At 43.4% G+C, this 19,873-nt stretch overlaps 1 protein-coding gene across 2 annotated transcripts in view; it reads left to right on the top strand.

The window, feature by feature from the left end:
* Window positions 1–19,873, top strand: part of ADCY6 (adenylate cyclase 6) — a 151,449-nt gene that overhangs the window by 89,580 nt on the left and 41,996 nt on the right. For both annotated transcript variants that reach the window (XM_029594627.1, XM_029594626.1), the window contains exon 11: window positions 8,816–8,841. In XM_029594627.1, the coding sequence (XP_029450487.1) occupies window positions 8,816–8,841 (26 nt within the window). The remainder of the gene's footprint in view (window positions 1–8,815; window positions 8,842–19,873) is intronic.

The raw sequence follows: 19,873 nt of genomic DNA, 5'->3' as shown, positions 1-19,873 counted from the left end.
TGTAGGTTGAGGGAACTGGCGAAGTTTGAGAGAGAGGATTACCCAGAAAAAGTGGAAATTAAGAGAGAGGATCAGTTGAGTACAGGGAGTGTGAGATTGGAGCAAGTGGGGGGACTTCCCATCTGCTAATTTGTTTTGATCATTATTTAGGGGTCATGTGAAATTTCAAGTGTTAAAATAGGGTCATTTTGGATAAACGTTTGAGAAGTCTTGCCTAGGGGATTGGGGAGGAAAATCATAGACACCATGCAGTGGCAGTATCTAGTTGCAAGATTAAGGGCCCATTATTGCTGGGTTCCAGAAGGAGCCGCGATGTATGGCCCCTGGCCGAGGACCATTGCTGCAACATCTGGACTAATTAAGTTGGGAGATAATGTAAAATAGGATCGGTGGACAGGGAGATACCCAAGTAGCTGTATATGAAGGCTTATAGTGCCAGATCCTAGACCTGATTCGAACTAAGCTGGAAACCCAAAGGAGCAAGAAGAAAAAACTGGGTTAACTGCCCCCCCCCCCCACCACCACCATGGGTGTAGCGTCCATAGTGCACAGCAGTGGACAGGCACCACCAACTTTAAAATAGGGTGTGCTGTGCACCACCAACTGCGTGCACATCTAGGAGAGCAGTGATAGAGAAGAGGAAGAGGCCCACAAGGCTGCCAGTGGATCCCATCCCACCAGCAGAAGAGAACAGGTCCGGGAGGCCACCGGCAGACTCCATTCTACCAGTGACCAAAGAGAGAAGAGGTCTGGGAGGTCATCATCGGCCGAGAAGAGGAAGAAGCCCATTCTCCTGCTTCTCTAAGTGTGCCAGCCTTCAAACCACATGCAGCCAATATGCTTGTGCTGATCTCATGCATCATGTGTGTGTGTGTGTGTGTGTGTGAGAGAGAGAGAGAGAATTGTCAGCTGCCTGTGTGTGTGTGAGAGAATTGTCAGCTGCCTGTGTGTGTGTGAGAGAGAATTGTCAGCTGCCTGGGGGTGTGTGTGTGTGTGTGTGTATGAGAGAGAGAATCGTGACCTGCCTGGGTGTGTGTAGTGTGTATGGTAACCTACCTCTGTGTGTGTGTGTGTTTGTGTGTGGATGGAGCCTGCCTAGTGATGTGTGTATGTGAATGGGAGCCTGCCTAAGTGTGTGCAAGAGAGAGCATGTGGTTGTAAGAGTCTGTAAGTAGGTGTGGGAGTGAGAGCCTGTGTGTGGGTGTATGGGAGTGGGAGCCTGCATGTGAGAATGAAAGCCTGTGTGTGTGTGTACATATGTATGGGATTGGGAGCCTGCATGTGAGAGCTAGAGTGTTTGGGAATATGAAGCTGTGTGAGAGAGAGTGTGTGTGTGTCTGTGGGGGAGGGGGGATGGGAGCCTGCATGGGAGAATGAAAGCCTGTGTGTGTGTACATATGTATGGAAGTTGGAGCTTGCATGTGAGAGCCTATGTGTCTGTGAGAGACAGCATGTAAGAGTGAGAGCCTGAATGTGAGAGGGAATGGGAGTCTGTGTATGACAGCATGTGAGTGTGACAGCTTGTGGGAGTAGGAGCCTGGGTGTGAATGAAAGCATGTAAGAATGAGAGCTTGCATGTGTGTTTCGAAATGGGAGCTTGCATGTGAGTGGGAGCCTATGTGAATGTGGGAGATCATGCAAGAGTGGAATCCTGTGTGAGAGAGAGCCTTGTGTGTGAATGGAGGAAGGAAAGAAGACAGGAGGAGAGAGAAGAAAGAGAATAAGAGACCCTGAAAAAGGAATAAGAAAAAGTCTGACAAGGGGGGAAAAAGACTAGGACCAACCGATTAGAAAAATAAGATCAGACAACAAAGGTAAAAAACAAATTATTTTGACTTCAGCAACTGGAATATGCTATCTTTGGGAATGTGCATTTCTTTAAGCTTTTTCTTCAGTATTCCAGAGTTCAGAGTCTGGCTTTCCATTTCATTTTTGACTGTATGTTTCTGTTTCTAATTTTGTAGACCCTTATTCTGTATTAAGTAAGGGTCTGTGATGCGCATATGTGATAGAAGTGCAGTATTTTGACTAGTGTATAGTTTCTCTGTAGGAATTTGTAGCAGTGCGGTTTCTTGTATTTTTCCAATAGGTGGTGTATTAGTATTCTAGGGCCTGGTGTGTCACACACAGGCTCTCAGAGGCACACATATGGGAGAGAGAGCCAGTGTGTGTGTGAGAGCATTGGCATGTACGGTATATGAGAGAAGGGAGTATGTGAAAGAATGATTGTGTTCATATTTGTGAGTGAATAAGAGAAATCTACTTCTCCCAATCTATAATAATCTCAGGGTGAGTGGAAATCAAAAGGTCCTAGGTGTGGCGAGCAGGAGACTTTTTAAAATCCTTATTAGTTTTAATTATTGGGTGTAATTTGATGTTTCTATTGTTTTGAAACCTTTTGTTGTTTTTTTTGGGGGGGGGGGGGGGAAAGTATTAGAACTTTTTCAATTATTAATGTTCTATTCATCATATTTTATAGATGTTTGGGAAATAGAACAAATTTATGCAGTTGAGCTTCTGATTTCCAGTACAGTCATATTGTTGGCACATTTCTATTTTGTGTTTGGTGAGGGTTTGTCTGTATTTTAAAGGTCCAGTTCTTCTGTAACTTGAATTCTTTTTGTGAAAATGATGGTACTTATCACTGGTTTGTACGGCATGCTGGTCTTCTCTTCCTCATTTCTATTTTAAACAGAAGTTTGCTCTTTATTAACTTCATTTGCATGCAGAAAACGGGTTTGAATATTCTTGCAGAAAATGTTTTCATTCACATATTTTATCGTAACTGCTGTTAGTAGATTAGGTGATTATTTTAAGGGATGCATTTAGCTAATTTTCCCTCTAAGGATTGAATTGCTGTGAGTATAAAATTGATAGGCTTTTTGCATCAAAGAAAGTAGTTCTCCCAAGATGTAATGTAGGAGGGTGGACTGTGTTCTAGGGCACCTGGCAGCAGCAAAGTTTCTGGTGTACCGCCAGCTTCAGCAGTCACCCCACGCCCCTGTTCTCCCCCCCCCCCCCCCCCCCCCCCCCCCCCGAAGAACCCGCCACACTGTCACTTACTACGCCTTCCCCACTTATCTCACCAGCAGGTCATGAATCCTGAGATTCTGAACTCTGTTCATGATGGTCATGAGGCAGACTAAATTAGAAATGGCATGTCTGACGGTAAATTCATGAGAGTTGGCTTGCCTGCCCTGCTCACGTGCTCGGGGCCCAAGTCACTGTCCTCTGAATGGGGCTTCAGAGCTGACCTAGTTTTGCTGCATTGAGAATTAATTTTGCAGTTGTTGTCTCTCTTTTTAAGCGAGAATTTGTTTCCTGAAGATAAGGGTTTATTTGGAGCTGGAATGAGGAAAAAATTGAGTCTGCAGCTTCGTAACTGCAAATTATTAGTTCTGGGAATCTACTTCCTGCCATGCTGGGTATTTCTGTGCTTTGCCGCCTGCACATGCATTCTCACGTGTGGTGTGGGTTTTTTTTGCACTTGTTTCTGCTCTCTGTGGATAGTAAATGCCGCCTTTTCCTCTGTCTATGAACTTTTTGACATAGTGTGTGTGAGGAGGGAATTCCTTCACCAGGACCAGCATATAAGGGTCTGCAACCAGTGCAGGGGCATGGGTGGCCACAGAGGGCGCTGTTACGCTGTTGGTTCTTGCAAAAGGGCACCACCAATGCTAAAGCCAGCCTTGTCTTGCTCTCCCCTTCTCTAATGAACTCTTTCATGGCCCTCCCCTTTAGTAAGTGATGTTTTTAGTCTGTTTTGCAAATGTATTATTCAGACCCATGGGTCTGAATAGTCAGGACAGTCAGCCGGAGAGCTCTGACTCCGGTTTTGGTTGGAACTGAGAGCTAGAGGGACAGGATGGATGCAAATGATGTTGCTATTTTTGGAACTGAGCAGACATCCCTGGTCTTCTGAAAACCTGAAATGAGCAAATTTGGCTAATAGAACTTTAGGGAGATATTTTAGGTGTCTACTAGGGATGTGCAGGGCCGAAAAATTCATTTGTTTTGGGTTTTTTTTAATGCTTTCATGTGTTTTTAATTTTTGCTTTTTTTTTTTTTTCATTCAGATTCATTTTTGGCAAATAGTGCGCACAGTTTGCAGAAAATGAATCTGAACAAACTTTTTTTGGGGGTTTTGTATAACGAAATCAGTTTGTTTTTTGTTATACACATCCCTAGACCGTCTACCAATCACTGCGGAAAGAGCTGCAGCATGAATACTTTATCCTTCCAGACAGACATAACTTGCAGGGATTTAGCAGTCAAAGGACTGCACGTGATGAAGGACGAACCTTTCCCTAGAAACCATGCAGTAAATACAGATCTGATGCTGCCAGTCATACCGGCAGAAGGAGACATAAATAACATTTTGTTACCACCAGCAATCAAAATGCTTGGTCAGTTTCAATGGAAAACGTGCAAGCAGCAGAGTAGTTTTTAGAAGAATGCCCCCAGAGTGAACAGGACACCATGCTGTCTGCTATCAAGAGTTTGTGAAGCTAGGAATGATGCTGTCTACCAGTTGCTTCCCAGAGAAAAATGGCGTATTTGCAGATGAAGCCAGTGAACAGTGGAAACTGATTTCTGAAGTCCTTCTTGGCCCTACAAGGGAACAATAATAAGATGTTTGGGCACAGTCACCAGCCATTTGCCATGACTGTTTGGCCAGTATTTCCTTTTAAGATGCACGCGGGCACAGCTGCACAGAGCTTGCACCCTTGCCGCGCACAGCCCCTGACTCCTTGTGCACACCTCGGAGCGGCAGTGACTCAGTAAACCTCCTGATGTGCTACAGTAGGAACACTAGCTGAATGCTCTCCCCTTACCCCCTTTCCCCCCCAACCTCCATACCACGTCTCCTGCCACTCCCGGGCACGATCCTTTGCACTGCCCCGGAATTAAACTGGCTTGAAGCGGCAGGCAGGTGTCCCCCGTCCCCCAATCCCACCAGCCAAAATAATGAAGTGACTCGCACCAGCATGTCTGCCAGCTTGTCACTGTGAGCAGAATTAAAACTTGTGGACCAACTTGCGTTGCCAGTTTTAGGAGGAAGCCGCCCACCCTCATGGGATTAGCACCGCAGGTCGGCCTACGAGTGTTAAAGCTAATCATTGACATAACTGGCAGAAGTACTGGCATGCTTCATTTCGATCTCTTGGCTGGTGGGATGCAGTCCACCTATTGCTTCAGGACAGGAATTTTAATTAATTTTTTTTTTTTACTTCTGGAAGTGGGGGAAGTTGGCTGAAGGATCACATTTTAGGGGATCAGGAGAAGAATTGGGCTTAACAGAGGTTGCCACTTCTACAGTACTTGGCCCCAGAGTGGATGCGGTCTGAACCATAGGAGCGCTTGAGAGAAGAGGAGGAGGCGGGTGAGGCTGGAGAGGGAATGTGAGAGAGAGAGAAAGTGGAAGGGTGAGAGGCTTCCTCTGACCCAGGCTACTTTAAGAATAGGTGAGCTGGGTGATTACATTTCATTGTTAGACGTGAAACGGGTTGGGGGGAAGGTGGACCTTTGGGTGGTGAGAGAGGAGTAAAGTGGAGAGATGGCACACTGGGAAGCAGAATTGTAGTTTTGGTGGAGGGAAGAAGTGAATGGAGAGATCAGATCACTAGGAAGAGGGAATGCTAATGGGAGAGAAGAAGTAGGGGAAGGAGGTCACCAGTAGAAGGAAGAAATAGGGGTGCTGGGAGGATGGACAGGGTATGGGGTGCTGAGAGGGGGGAGGGGGAAGAATAGTACTAATAAATGGAGGGAGGGGGAGAGGGTTCTGGCAGGAAAGATGTAAGGACACTGGGATAGTAATGTAGGTAGGATGAGGTTATAGACAGGGAAGATAAAAGGCTGGGAGGGTGAGCGAAGAGGTTGAGAGATGAGAAGGGAAAGAGAGGAATTAAAACAGAAGTATTTAGAAATAAATATGTAAGATGGTGATGAGCAGGGAAAGATATGTCAAGAAGGGACAGGATTAGTCAGAGGGAATTTGAGGGGAGGGAAAGATGGAGAAAGGAGGAATAGGAGAAAAGGAGATCAGCAAGAAGAATCTGGAAAAGACTGACAAGGTGAAAGCAGAGAAGAAACAGAAAACAATATGATGAGAAGAGAAAGGTAGAAAAAATAATAATCTCAGTTTAAAGACGATTGTGAGTTTGGATGCAAATTGTTTCAAAAACTATTTAACAAGGTTTTGCTATTCTCACTTGTTCTCTCTGTTCCATTTCAGTTTTTGTCTGCACATTTCTGTTTCTAATGTTGAGGTCTCTTCTGTATTTCATGAAAGTCTGATAATGGGGTGTGTGACAGAGCTGAAGGATTCTACAGCTAGCATGTAGCTCCTGTGTGGGAATCTGTAGCAGTCTGGTGTGCATGCTTTTGTTTTGGGCTTTTTTTTTAATATACAGAAAGGAATTAGAAATTATCATAGGTTCCCTGGCATTAATGTGTCCGTGAAAGTATTCTAACTTAAAAGGAGTGCTCCTCTAAAGCTCAAATCACATTTGTCCTAAAGTGTTGTGCTGTGTTATAATCATGGTTCCTCTTTAAAAATAAATAAATGAGTTAATTTTTTGAAATGATTTGCATCTGAACAGGCTTTCGAAAATTGCTACAATCATGTTACATTTACATTTTCCTTTGAAAATTACCCCGAAAGTCTTTTTTAAAAATCTTCTGAACTTTTATCATATATTCTAGAAGAGTATGTTACACAAAATTCCCAGCACACAAACTTTCCTTTAGTAATGCTTTTTAATCTTCAGAGTGGCACTAGAAATTTCTTACAAAGGAAATAATAATGCTGGGAATACTTGTTGCAGAATCCAAGAACACTCGTGGGGGAAGTCTCTCTGCTGTTTAAAATCAAGAGAAATGTCACTGCTTGTTTGAGTAGATCCTGTCATATGATCTGACACAGCTGGGTTTTGGCACACTACTGATGTCTGCCTTGGGGGAGCCTAATTCTAGGGCTGTGCAACCGAGCCTAGTGTACCCATCTTCTATGCTATTCTGAAGCTGGCAAGTATTCCACAGGAAGACATTTAAATAGATCAGACTATGGATGAAATGCTTTGATGCATGGAGCCATAGCGTTCATTGGATACAGTGGACACATGATTTTTCCAAGGACCAATCACAGGAAGACATTAAATAGATCAGTCTATGGATGAAATGCTTTGATGCATGGAGCCATAGAGTTCATTGGATACAGTGGACACATGATTTTTCCAGGGACCAATCAAACTGGAAAACCCCCACAGAGCACATGACAAATCCCAGGTAATTGAGGACAGATGTAATATCCATGTTGCATGTGCATATCAGGAAATAAGTATTCAGAGTGTGGCAAAAGAGTTCCCTTCTGTGTGGATACCGTACAAAAGTGGGATGATTTCAAGGCATACTGCCTCATTCAGTCTCCGGGTGCACTGTATCCAAGGTGAAAATTCTTCATTGTTCCTGCATAGCCCGATGGGATTCTCAGTCACCACCCCACCATGATTCCCATACGGAGTTGTGCAGTACACTTTTCTAGAACATAGAATAAGAGTTTACAAGATTTTGCAAAGATTGCTTTTAGGTAAGGATTTCTAAAAATGGACTAGAGGCATCCTGAATCAAGATTTGTAAGGCAGCTTATCACCATACCAGACAAGACAATTGTGATTTGAACTATGTTAGCACTCCTTTTTTAAGTTAGAATACTTTCTTGGGTGATCCACTTTGTTTTCTCTTCAGTTTCCTTACCTTGCAGAGTAATTGGGCCTACTCCATTGGTGCTTCTATCAATGTGCTCACTGCAGACCGAGGGGACGAGGAGGGTTCCCTTCCATCCTCCCCCCACCCCTTGCAAAAATTATGTGGCCAGCAATAGCGGGCACCTTCCACACCCTGAAAAAAATTAGAGGGAATGTTTGCTTCTGGGAATGGTGCACATTTTTTGGCAACAACTGCAGTTTTCTCAGCACCTTCGGTGCAAACTGAAAGGGCTGTGTCACCGCATAATTTTATAGTAGATGACAGATGAACAAATGCTGCAACACAGTTAATTCAAGACTAAACGTTGCTCTGAATGGGATGCGCGAAGCCTTATTATGATGCAAAACCTGCTATTGTCCACTTTCTTTCAGGAAGAGACAGGACATAACTCTCCTGCTCCAGAGGTTTATACCTAGTGGGATTTTGTTTAAAAAAAAAATAATTCCTTTTTTCACAAATCTGCACATTTTTATATAAATATAAGCATTAAATAACACACATTTAAAAAAAAAAAAAAAAAAAGAATTACATGCTTCAGAGTGTTGCTTTGTTTTATTTAAAAATAAATAAAAAAAAAAATAATGTCCCTTTTGTAAGGTTTCAAAGTTCCCTTTGACATTCATCTGCCTGCCCTTCCTCCCCTTTTAATAAAATGCTTCTTCCCACAACCTTTCCTCGGCGGGTTTCAGGAGGGAATCCATGCGTGAGCTCTCCTGTGCACCCGCCGAGACTCTCAATCATCTCGTGCTGAGGCCCTTAATTAAAACCTGAAACAGATGGGACTCCTCCGAGAGCTGATTAGCTGTCTTGCTAAGCAGGAAGAGCCTTCTGCACGGGAGCTTTCAGGGCCCAGGCCTTTTCATGCCCAGAGTCCCAGCGCTCCTCTCCCAATCCCCTTCAAAGGGTGCGCGCGGCCATTAACTGCTCGCTGCCAGGATGGGAGAGAACCTTGCAGACGGAGGAGAGCAGAGGCAGGTTGAGGGAAGGGTAGAAGATAGTGACACTTGTTACAGTCCGATGTTAAGTTTCTTTTTTTTTTTTTTTTTAGGGAATTGATGATTCAAGCAAGGACAGGTAAGTGCATGGTTTGAATGCTATGTAAGCTCTCCCGGTTGTTCAATTAGTAATTCTGCTTTCTGAAGCAAGGTTGTCCTTGCGGGGGGGGGGGGGGGGGGGGGCTGGATGACCTGGGTGTGAGGTGGACACTGTTATGTCCAACCTGCTCGTATAGGAGAAATCTCAGAATGGAGGTAAAAATAGAAGACTCCAGCGTGGCTCAAAAGTTCCAGTCCCGCACATGCCTGCTTCCACACTGTACTCATAAGGGGTGTTTTGTATTTATTTTGGCATAGATAAATGAATTTAAAGTTTTTATTTTTAATGTGTCTTTTCTGCAATTTTAGAATTAACTATTCCTGTAGATATAGAGGGGCCATCGTTGATCCGTTGGGTTTGATAATGCTGTCATTTAATTAATACATTCGCGGTGTTTTAAAACATCAGCAGTATCCCATGGAGAAATTCTGTCATGAAACAACAAGGGAAATGCTTTTCTCTGATAACCGTTGGATGCAATAGAGCCACACGCGTGGGTCAGATGATTTCCTTCGGCTGTCATGGAGGATCGTTCCACTGCTTTCTTTTGAAGCTTTGCAGGCAAGCATGGTAACTTCTTGCATGCCGTTGGACCTTTCTTCGTTGGAAAAGGAAGCTCGCTGGACTGCAGCCATTTCTTGCCGGGGGGGGGGGGGTGGTGATATTTAAAAGCTTCCTCCTCACACTTTGCAGCAGGTCTTTCACTGTAGCATCTTCCCTTTTTTGCAGTAGCATCCTAGGATGCCGGCACCGGGGAAGTGCACAGAAAAGCAGTAAAAACTGCTTTTCTGTGAACCCTCCGACTTAATATCATGGCGATATTAAGTCGGAGGTCCCAAAAGTTAAAGAAAAACCGGATGCTCTATTTTGCCGGCGTCCGGTTTCCGAACCCGTGGCTGTCAGCGGGCTCGAGAACAGACGCCGGCAAAATTGAGCGTCGGCTGTCAAACCCGCTGACAGCCGCCACTCCTGTCCAAAAAAGAGGCGCTAGGGATGTGCTAGTGTCCCTAGCGCCTCTTTTTACCGCGGGCCCTAATTTAAATATTTCGTTTTACTGTATCGTGCACACAGGACACTGGCCTGTGTGCGCTCCCGCGAACTTTACTGTATCAGCCTGTTAATGACTATTAAAAGCACAAACACACTAAATGCTATACCCTAATAGTTTATTTCTATTTATTAATATTTATATACCGATGTTTCATGAGAACATATCACCTCGGTTTTACATTAGTTAACAAGTATTCATTTAAAAATACTTGCATTTCCAAAATTAAACGAGAAAAGGAAATTACAGAGTTTACTTCTCCCCAATACTTTAAAAGAAATAAATTCCCAAGCAAAACTTACTGATTCCTTTCAACCACCAGCAAGACGATCCTTTCCTCTCAATGCAACTGGCAGGAAATGTTTCCTCTGGCTTTCGAGAAATTTCTTTGCCCAATTTTGTGCAAAGCATAATGAAGGCTCACACATTTTGATTTTGAAAGTTTCAGAAGTGTCCAGTTCCCTTCTACTATGCCTCTCTGAAGAACCTGGATGCACTTAGGGTAGCTAGCACTACCACCAACTCCTTTTCTTTCAATGATCAGCCCCCCCCAAAAAAATGTGGGCCCACCAATACTTCTCGCTTCTGTTAACAAGAAGGTGAACAAGAACTGTGTCCAGAGAGCTGCTAGGTATGATGAGATCCAGCTACCTCACTACAGTGTGGTAATCAAATTTGCTTTCAAAAGATCTAGAAAGCCTGTTACGTATGTGAGATCTATGTTTTCGATTTCTGTGCAGTTATGAACTTGGTTGTGTTGATGTTTGTTTAGTATGTTTTGGGTTTTTTTCACTTGTTAGGTTTTATCATTTATATTTGTTTTTAAGTGCATCGTTTTGAGCTATTTTGTAAAGTCAGTTAACAAAATTTTGTTAAAATATAATAAGATGTCAGATTCCTGGCCTCCAGATACTTACAGGGTTAGGGGATGAGGTCCGGAGTGAAGCCACTGGATGACCTCAGCATAGTAACAGTAAATGTTGGCAGATAAAGGCCAAGATGGCTCATCCAGTCTGCCTAGGTGGGATGCTTTCACTTTGAGTAGGTCAACATATAAATTCCCACTTCCAGCACATCAGCTTCTGCCTGCACACCCCTCATCCCAAACCCACTCTACCTTCCACCCTTCCTCTCACTACATCTGTCCCAAATATACCTAAAATCTGTTAAAAGTACTGTCCTTCACCACCTATGCTGATGGGCCATTTCCGGCCTTGCCATCTTCTGTGATTCTTACAAGACTGCTACTAAATCCAACACCCAGGTTGCCTTCCAGTTCTTATTACCCAGTTTTGTAGTGGTAAACTGGTAGTAGTAAATGGAGTCTTTTCTGAGAACAGGGGTGTTACTAGTGGTGTGCCCCAGGAATTAGTCCTTGGATCAGTTTTTTTCAACATTTTTGTGAGCAATATAACAAAAGGATTGTCAGGAAAGGTTTGTCAATTTGCTGGTGATACCAAAATTTGTAACAAGGTGAACAGCCAGGAAGGTGTGGAAAACATGAGGAGGGATCTAGCAAAGCTCGAGGAATGGTCTGTGGTCTGGCAGTGAAGATTTAGTGCTAAAGAATGCAGAGTAATGTGTTTAGGATGCAAAAAAAAACTAGGGAAAACTACAGTATTGGAGGTGAATATTCTAAGTACAAAAGAAGAGTGAGATCTGAGGGTAATTGTATCCGATGATCTTGAGGTGGCCAAACAGGTGGATAAACAATGGTAAAAGCCAGAAAGATGCTTGGCTGCATAGGGAGAGGAATGGTTAGCAGAAAAAGGAGGTGATATTGCTCCTGTATAGGTCCCAGTGTGACCTCACTTGGAATACTGTGGACAATTCTGGAGACCGCACCTTCAAAAGGATATAAACAGGATGGTCAGTCCAGAGAGTGGCTATTAAAATGGTCACTGATCTTCGTTCTAAAGCATATGGGGATAGACTTCAAGATCTAAACATGTATACATAAGAAAATGCCATACTGGGTCAGACCAAGGGTCCATCAAGCCCAGCATCCTGTTTCCAACAGTGGCCAATCCAGGCCATAAGAACCTGGCAAGTACCCAAAAACTAAGTCTATTCCATGTTACCATTGCTAATGGCAGTGGCTATTCTCTAAGTGAACTTAATAGCAAGTAATGGACTTCTCCTCCTCAAAGAACTTATCCAATCCTTTTTTAAACACAGCTATACTAACTGCACTAACCACATCCTCTGGCAACAAATTCCAGAGTTTAATTGTGCGTTGAGTAAAAAAGAACTTTCTCCGATTAGTTTTAAATGTGCCCCATGCTAACTTCATGGAGTGCCCCCTAGTCTTTCTACTATCCGAAAGAGTAAATAACCGATTCACATCTACCCGTTCTAGACCTCTCATGATTTTAAACATCTCTATCATATCCCCCCTCTCAGTCGTCTCTTCTCCAAGCTGAAAAGGCCTAACCTCTTTAGTCTTTCTTCAAAGGGGAGTTGTTCCATTCCCCTTATTTTGGTAGCCCTTTTCTGTACCTTCTCCATCGCAATTATATCTTTTTTGAGATGCGGCGACCAGAATTGTACACAGTATTCAAGGTGCGGTTTCACCATGGAGCGATACAGAGGCATTATGACATTTTCAGTTTTATTCACCATTCCCTTTCTAATAATTCCCAACATTCTGTTTGCTTTTTTGACTGCCGCAGCACACTGAACCGACGATTTCAATGTGTTATCCACTATGACACCTAGATCTCTTTCTTGGGTTGTAGCACCTAATATGGAACCCAACATTGTGTAATTATAGCATGGGTTATTTTTCCCTATATGCATCACCTTGCACTTATCCACATTAAATTTCATCTGCCATTTGGATGCCCAATTTTCCAGTCTCACAAGGTCTTCCTGCAATTTATCACAATCTGCTTGTGATTTAACTACTCTGAACAATTTTGTGTCATTTACAAATTTGATTATCTCACTCGTCGTATTTCTTTCCAGATCATTTATAAATATATTGAAAAGTAAGGGTCCCAGTACAGATCCCTGAGGCACTCCACTGTCCACTCCCTTCCACTGAGAAAATTGTCCATTTAATCCTACTCTCTGTTTCCTGTCTTTTAGCCAGTTTGCAGTCCACGAAAGGACATCGCCTCCTATCCCATGAATTTTTACTTTTCCTAGAATCCTCTCATGAGGAACTTTGTCAAACGCCTTCTGAAAATCCAAGTATACTATATCTACTGGTTCACCTTTATCCACATGTTTATTAACTCCTTCAAAAAATTGAAGCAGATTTGTGAGGCAAGACTTGCCCTGGGTAAAGCCATGCTGACTTTGTTCCATTAAACCATGTCTTTCTATATGTTCTGTGATTTTGATGTTTAGAACACTTTCCAATATTTTTCCTGGCACTGAAGTCAGGCTAACCGGTCTGTAGTTTCCCGGATCACCCCTGGAGCCCTTTTTAAATATTGGGGTTACATTTGCTATCCTCCAGTCTTCAGGTACAATGGATGATTTTAATGATAAGTTACAAATTTTTACTAATAGGTCTGAAATTTCATTTTTTAGTTCCTTCAGAACTCTGGGGTGTATACCATCCGGTCCAGGTGATTTACTACTCTTCAGTTTGTCAATCAGGCCTACCACATCTTCTAGGTTCACCGTGATTTGATTCAGTCCATCTGAATCATTACCCATGAAAACCTTCTCCATTACGGGTACCTCCCCAACATCCTCTTCAGTAAACACCAAAGCAAAGAAATCATTTAATCTTTCCGCGATGGCCTTATCTTCTCTAAGTGTCCCTTTAACCCCTCGATTATCTAACGGTCCAACTGACTCCCACACAGGCTTTCTGCTTCAGATATATTTTAAAAAGTTTTTACTGTGAGAGTTTGCCTCTACAGCCAACTTCTTTTCAAATTCTCTCTTAGCCTGTCTTATCAATGTCTTACATTTAACTTGCCAACGTTTATGCTTTATCCTATTTTCTTCTGTTGGATCCTTTTTCCAATTTTTGAATGAAGATCTTTTGGCTAAAATAGCTTCTTTCACCTCTCCTTTTAACCATGCTGGTAATCGTTTTGCCTTCTTTCCACTTTTCTTAATGTGTGGAATACATCTGGACTGTGCTTCTAGAATGGTATTTTTTAACAATGTCCACGCCTCTTGGACATTTTTTACTTTTGTAGCTGCTCCTTTCAGTTTTTTTTCTAACAATTTTTCTCATTTTATCAAAGTTTCCCTTTTGAAAGTTTAGCACGAGAGCCTTGGATTTGCACACTGTTCCTCTTCCAGTCATTAAATCAAATTTGATCATATTATGATCACTATTTCCAAGCGGCCCCACCACTGTTACCTCTCCCACCAAGTCCTGTGCTCCACTGAGAATTAGATCTAAAATTGCTCCCTCTCTCGTCTGTTCCTGAACCAATTGCTCCATAAAGCTATCATTTATTCCATCCAGGAACGTTATCTCTCTAGCATGACCCGATGATACATTTACCCAGTCTATATTGGGGTAATTGAAGTCTCCCATTATTACTGCACTACCAATTTGGTTAGCTTCCCTAATTTCTCTTAACATTTCACTGTCCGTCTCACCATCTTGACCAGGTGGACGGTAGTATACTCCTATCACTGTAGTCTTCCCTGACACACAAGGGATTTCTACCCATAAAGATTCAATTTTGTATTTAGCCTCATGCAGGATGTTTATCCTGTTGGACTCTATGCCATCCCGGACATAAAGCGCCACACCTCCTCCCGAGTGCTCCTTTCTGTCATTGCAATATAATTTGTACCCCGGTATAGCACTGTCCTATTGGTTATCCTCCTTACACCATGTCTCTGAGATGCCAATTAAGTCTGTCATCATTCACTGCTATACATTCTAATTCTCCCATCTTACTTCTTAGACTTCTGGCATTAGCATACAAACATTTCAAAGTTTGTTTTTTGTTTGTATTTTCATTCTGCTTTTTAATTGATAGGGATAAGTTAGAAATTTTTAGCTCAGGTGAGTTTTTAGTTACAGGCACTTGGACTATTTTTCTAATTATTGGAACCTCACTGTCGGGATGCCCTAATTCTAATGCATCATTAGTATCCTTTAAAGATACCTCTCTAGAGGAAAGGTGAGACAGGGGAGATAGGATAGAGACATTAAAATATCTCAAAGGTTTCCATGCACCCGAGATGAGCCTTTTTCATTGGAAAGGAGGCTCTAGAACAAGGAGTCATAAGATGAGGTTGAAAGGGGGAAAACTCAGGAGTTATCTTAGGAAATATTTCTTTACAGAAGGGATGGTGGATGTGTGGAACAGCCTCCCATTGGATGTGGTGGAGACAAAAACAGTATCCGAATTCAAGAAAGCATGGGATAATTACAGGGGATCTCTAAGGATGTGATAAGAATTATAATGCTAAAATAATTGGATGGATGGGCAGATGGGGGCTACATTTTTTTTCTGCTATCTTGTTTCTTTGTAATAATCCCCACAATCACCAAAATTTAGTTGAAGCTGTTGTCCAAAAATATCTAACCTCTCCATGCTCATTGTGTTCTCTATACAGGTCACCTTAGTCTCACTTGAAGCCTGATGCAGCCATAGCACTGTTGTACTCTGTGGAGGCAACCCAGATTTTATTTTATTTATTTATTTAGATTTTGGTATTCCGCTTTTCAGCACTTCAAAGTGTACATCAAAGCAGATTAGAGTGAGGTACTATAGGTATTTCTCTATCTCCAGATATTTTCTTTGAAGCCTGTTTCATTCATATTATTTCACTTTAGAGTTGTAACTGTTGCATCGTGAAGATTACTCCAGTGTCGCCATGGAATCCCATTGTAGTTATCACTTTTGGTTTTGGGTTGTAGCCACAAACTTCCTGCAGGTTACCCAAACATTTCTTTACCATCCTGGGTAGATAAGCATACCAGATGCCATATTAATCTACCTTTCAGCCATGCCTTACCACCAAGCTTTGCAATAATCCAGCTGCCAAAACCAATGAGTCTATTACCCGAGCATTTAGCCCACCAGGTACCTGTGGACCTACTTGATAGAAACCAACCTTAGAAAACCAATCAGGTTGGTTTCTAGGGAATTATAGCCTGCTAGTACTAAGCCAACTACTCCATGGCCTGTAGTATCACTAGGTTGGGCTTCTATTCTTAACCCTTCTTGTTTTGGCCCCTTGCCTCTGCACTTGAGGGTGTGAAGGGGGATTTGTTATAATACTGTACCTCCCAACCCTGTTTCTATCAGTAGCATAGAATATGACTGCAGTTAAGGCAGGTAGATGATAACGTGAAGCAGATAGCAGAAACTTACAGCCCACTGGTAGGAAAGGCCTGGAGCAGGAGCCTGTAGTAGGCAGGTCCTAAGAGGCTGGAGCAAGTAGAAACTTGGAACAGAAATGATTTCAAGAAGCCTGGAAGCAGAGGAGCTCCTCAGTGAGGGCATGGCATGCAGGAGGTTCAAAATAGCAAATGGGCTGTGTAGCCTTCTGGTTGCCGGGGACAACTCCCTGTAGCCTATGTTTTTTTTAAACCCCAGTAATCTGAGGGTGTGGTCACAAGGGCTGTGAAACAGTTGCTCTCCCTTCATCTGCAGCTCTCGCTGTGTTGCAAGCTGTTCTAGTGGTTGGGGCTCCTGTCCTGCCTCCCAGGCTGGCCCTGGTTCAGGACCCTGTCGGTGTCTTGCCCTGACGTACATGCATCTGTTCCACCGGGCCATGGGCTTGAGACTCTGGACCTTGTTGGAAACATTTTCAGAACACTATGCTCTCTTTCTACTTCACTGATTAGATCTGCATGTTTAACTACTTGAACACCATCTGGAATGAAGTACAAATTTTTACTCTGTTTATTCCTTGAGAAACCAAGAATTGCAGAAAAAACTGAGGGACTCTGACCTATCCTAAGCCTAAGGGACTCTAACATTCTTTTAAAAAAAAAAAAAAAGAAAAAACATTCAAGATTTTTCTAGGCACTATTTTTCCTCTAAATCAGAGATTGGCTTTCTCCTCTGAACCGCAAGGATGGCTCCCAGTGGTGAGCATAGGCTTCCAAATCGTAGGAATTATCTCAGCGATGTGGTAGAAACATAGTGTTTAAAGTATTTTCTTGCTTTTGGCCTAGCAGTCACTCTAGAGGTTTTCACCAAACGTCCGGCTCTTGTGCCAGTGTATCTGCTGCACCTATGAGAACATGCATTTCCTATGTTGATAATTGGCTGATCCTAGCCTGTCTCTGGCAGGGACGAATTAATCTCTGCAGCCCATCATCCAGATATTGCAGTCTCAAGGGTTTGTCATAAACTTCCTCAAGTCTTATGTGACCTCAGCACCTCAATTGGAGTTTACAGTGATTCTGCTAGACACCACTCGGGCCATGGTCTGTCTTCTTAACAACAGAGCCCAAGACATTGTAGCTGTAGCAGGGGAAATGTTTCAGAGTTGGCAGACATCTAGCCCAGAACATGTTGAAAATGCAAGGCTGTATGAATTCAGCAATTACTCATAAAGTAAGTCCACTGGATCCTGACACAGGAAGTGAAATCCCATTCCTCTATACTTGTTCAGGTAGAATATAATTGTCCGGGTGGCTCTCTACAGTGTACCAATTTTGTTGGCCACCTGATTTCTGAATGCCTTCAGAGGGTTCAGAACTGACCTCCTCTCCAAGATGTTAATGTGAAATGTCTTGGGTTTTTTTTTTCTTCAAATGATCTGGATCCCCAAGTTTATATTTTTCCTCTAGATTGCATGCACCCGTGGTAGTACAACTTTTTTGTGGAGAAATTTGGGAGAACCGCTGATACTCGGTCTTTCAGCTTTTCTGGGTTTAGTGGCAGTCCTGCAGTCCTCCGAATGGCTAGACAAAGATCCTATTAGGATGCCTGAAAATTTTTCTAAGAAAGTTTTGGAACAACCCTCTGTGTTACTATGAGATGCATTCATGTGACCCACTTTTTCTGCTCATTGCATTGTTGACATTACAGAACACTTATTACAGGTAAGCAGTCATGTTTTCCTTCCTGTTTTCTGGCCAGAAAGGTGAGTAGATAGATTTATTTTGCCTTAAGTGGATTGTGATACATTGTAAGTTACATTTGAAAGAGGCATATGCGAGATGCTTGGTTGTCCTTGCCAGTGGGAATGGGGTGGGGGAGGGAGGGAAGTTTTTGTGATTCGGGGGAGGAGAGGGGCCTTTTCTGGATCCTGTATAAAGATTTTTCTCTGGAGGTGTATAGGAAGGGCTTGGTGATCGGAGTTGTGCACTAATTTTATTTATTGGATTATAAGCCTAAGTAGGCTGAGAAGCACGTACAGTGGAAGGAGGGTAACCAGGGGGATCCTGGGAAAATCCAGTGCTGTAACCAGAGGCAGTGCGATGGATCCAGCTGAGCTTTGCGTTCATATCTACCTGCTAGGCTGGGCTCTCTGCTGTGCTTTCACATTGAATTTCCCAAGCGCTTCCTCAGATAAGCTCTGCTTTCTAACCTCTATATCTTACAGCAGAAGGCAAATAAACTGAATTTGTTGGTGGCTTGTGCTGACCGTATTTCTCGACAGTGGGTTAGAGGCTAAGCATCATGTGTCCTCTGAGTGGAGAGCACCAAGCCTGGGTCCACAGACCTAGAATATATGGCACTGCTAGGGACATGTGGACAGGGCTATGTCGATGCCTCCTCCTATACTCTCCATTTGGAAATGGGACTAAGCCTTGTCAAAGTTTGTTCTTACTGTTTGAGCAAGGTACAGGAAGGCTGTCGGACTGAGGAAAAAAAAGGTGCAGAATTGTGCATTGTGGGATGCGAAAATCAAGGAAGATACTCAAAATAAGGGGTGAGGTATTGTTGTGTAAAACTGGGTGATCATATCTGATGGTGGAGCAACGATCATATGGGTCCCAGTGCAAGTTGTCATTTTGGGACCCCTAACACACACACACCCCTCTCCCTTGCACTTGGAGGCTCTCAATTCTGTGCCCCTTATCTGTGTTTTCATCTCTCTTCCCCCCTCCCACCCACTGCTTTCATCTCTTCCTCCCAACCCTGACCCATTCTCTCTTGCAGGGGAACCCTGCCCACGCTGGGCTCACCCCAGACTCCCACCCATCCAATGCTTTCACTTCTCTTCCCTCCAAAATGCTCTCACCCTTCTCTCCCCTGATTTCACCTCTCTTGGTAAATACTTTCCACCTCCTTTTATATTCAAGTTGAGCTGAGCAGCAGCCTACGTCGCCCGCCTTCCTCGGCTGATTGGTTCATTCTGATCAGAATTCTGATCAGAATGAACCAATCGACTGCGCGAGGCGAGGCAGCAAAAACTCAGTAGGGCCTTCCTCTGGGCCAACTGATGGAAACAAGAAGGGAAGTGGTGAGGGAGAGAACCTGATCAAGTTGCTCTTCTACCTGCTTCTCTCGCTCCTGCCAGTATGTGAGCTGACTCTCTCAACGGGGCCTCCTTCCCTGGGGGGGGCCGCAGTGCAGCTGCCCTTTTTTCCCTGATATCTGATGATCTCACCATAGTAAAACTGCACAACAAGGCAGTGGTCAGTGAAATGCCAGGGTATGTGTGTGTGTGGTGAGGAATATCCTGTAGGGAAAAAGTACAGGTCACTGGTGAGACCTACACTGTGGAGTATTGTGTCCGGTTCTGGAGGCTGCACCTCTGATATGATACCGGCATAGCTGAGGCGGGCCAGAGAAGCATTAACCGAATGGCACAGGCTCTGCGCAGAAAGCTCTATGAGATGAGACTTGAGGACCTGAATATGTATATCTTAGAGGAGGGGGGGGGGGTGATAGGATAAAGACAAAGGCATTCAAATATCTCTAAGGAATACATTAATGCACAAGAAGCAAACCTCGTATCAGTGAAAAGGAACTAAGAGGTCATAGGATGAAGTTCCACAGGGGTTAGACTCAAGTGATATCAGAAACTTTCTTCACAGAAAGAGAGGTGGGTGCACGGGAGGGC

This window comes from Rhinatrema bivittatum, chromosome 3 (assembly GCF_901001135.1).
Source record: "Rhinatrema bivittatum chromosome 3, aRhiBiv1.1, whole genome shotgun sequence".
Lineage (NCBI taxonomy): Eukaryota > Metazoa > Chordata > Amphibia > Gymnophiona > Rhinatrematidae > Rhinatrema > Rhinatrema bivittatum.
Note: the sequence above shows the minus strand (reverse complement) of the source record. Positions and strands in the feature narration are given on the sequence as shown.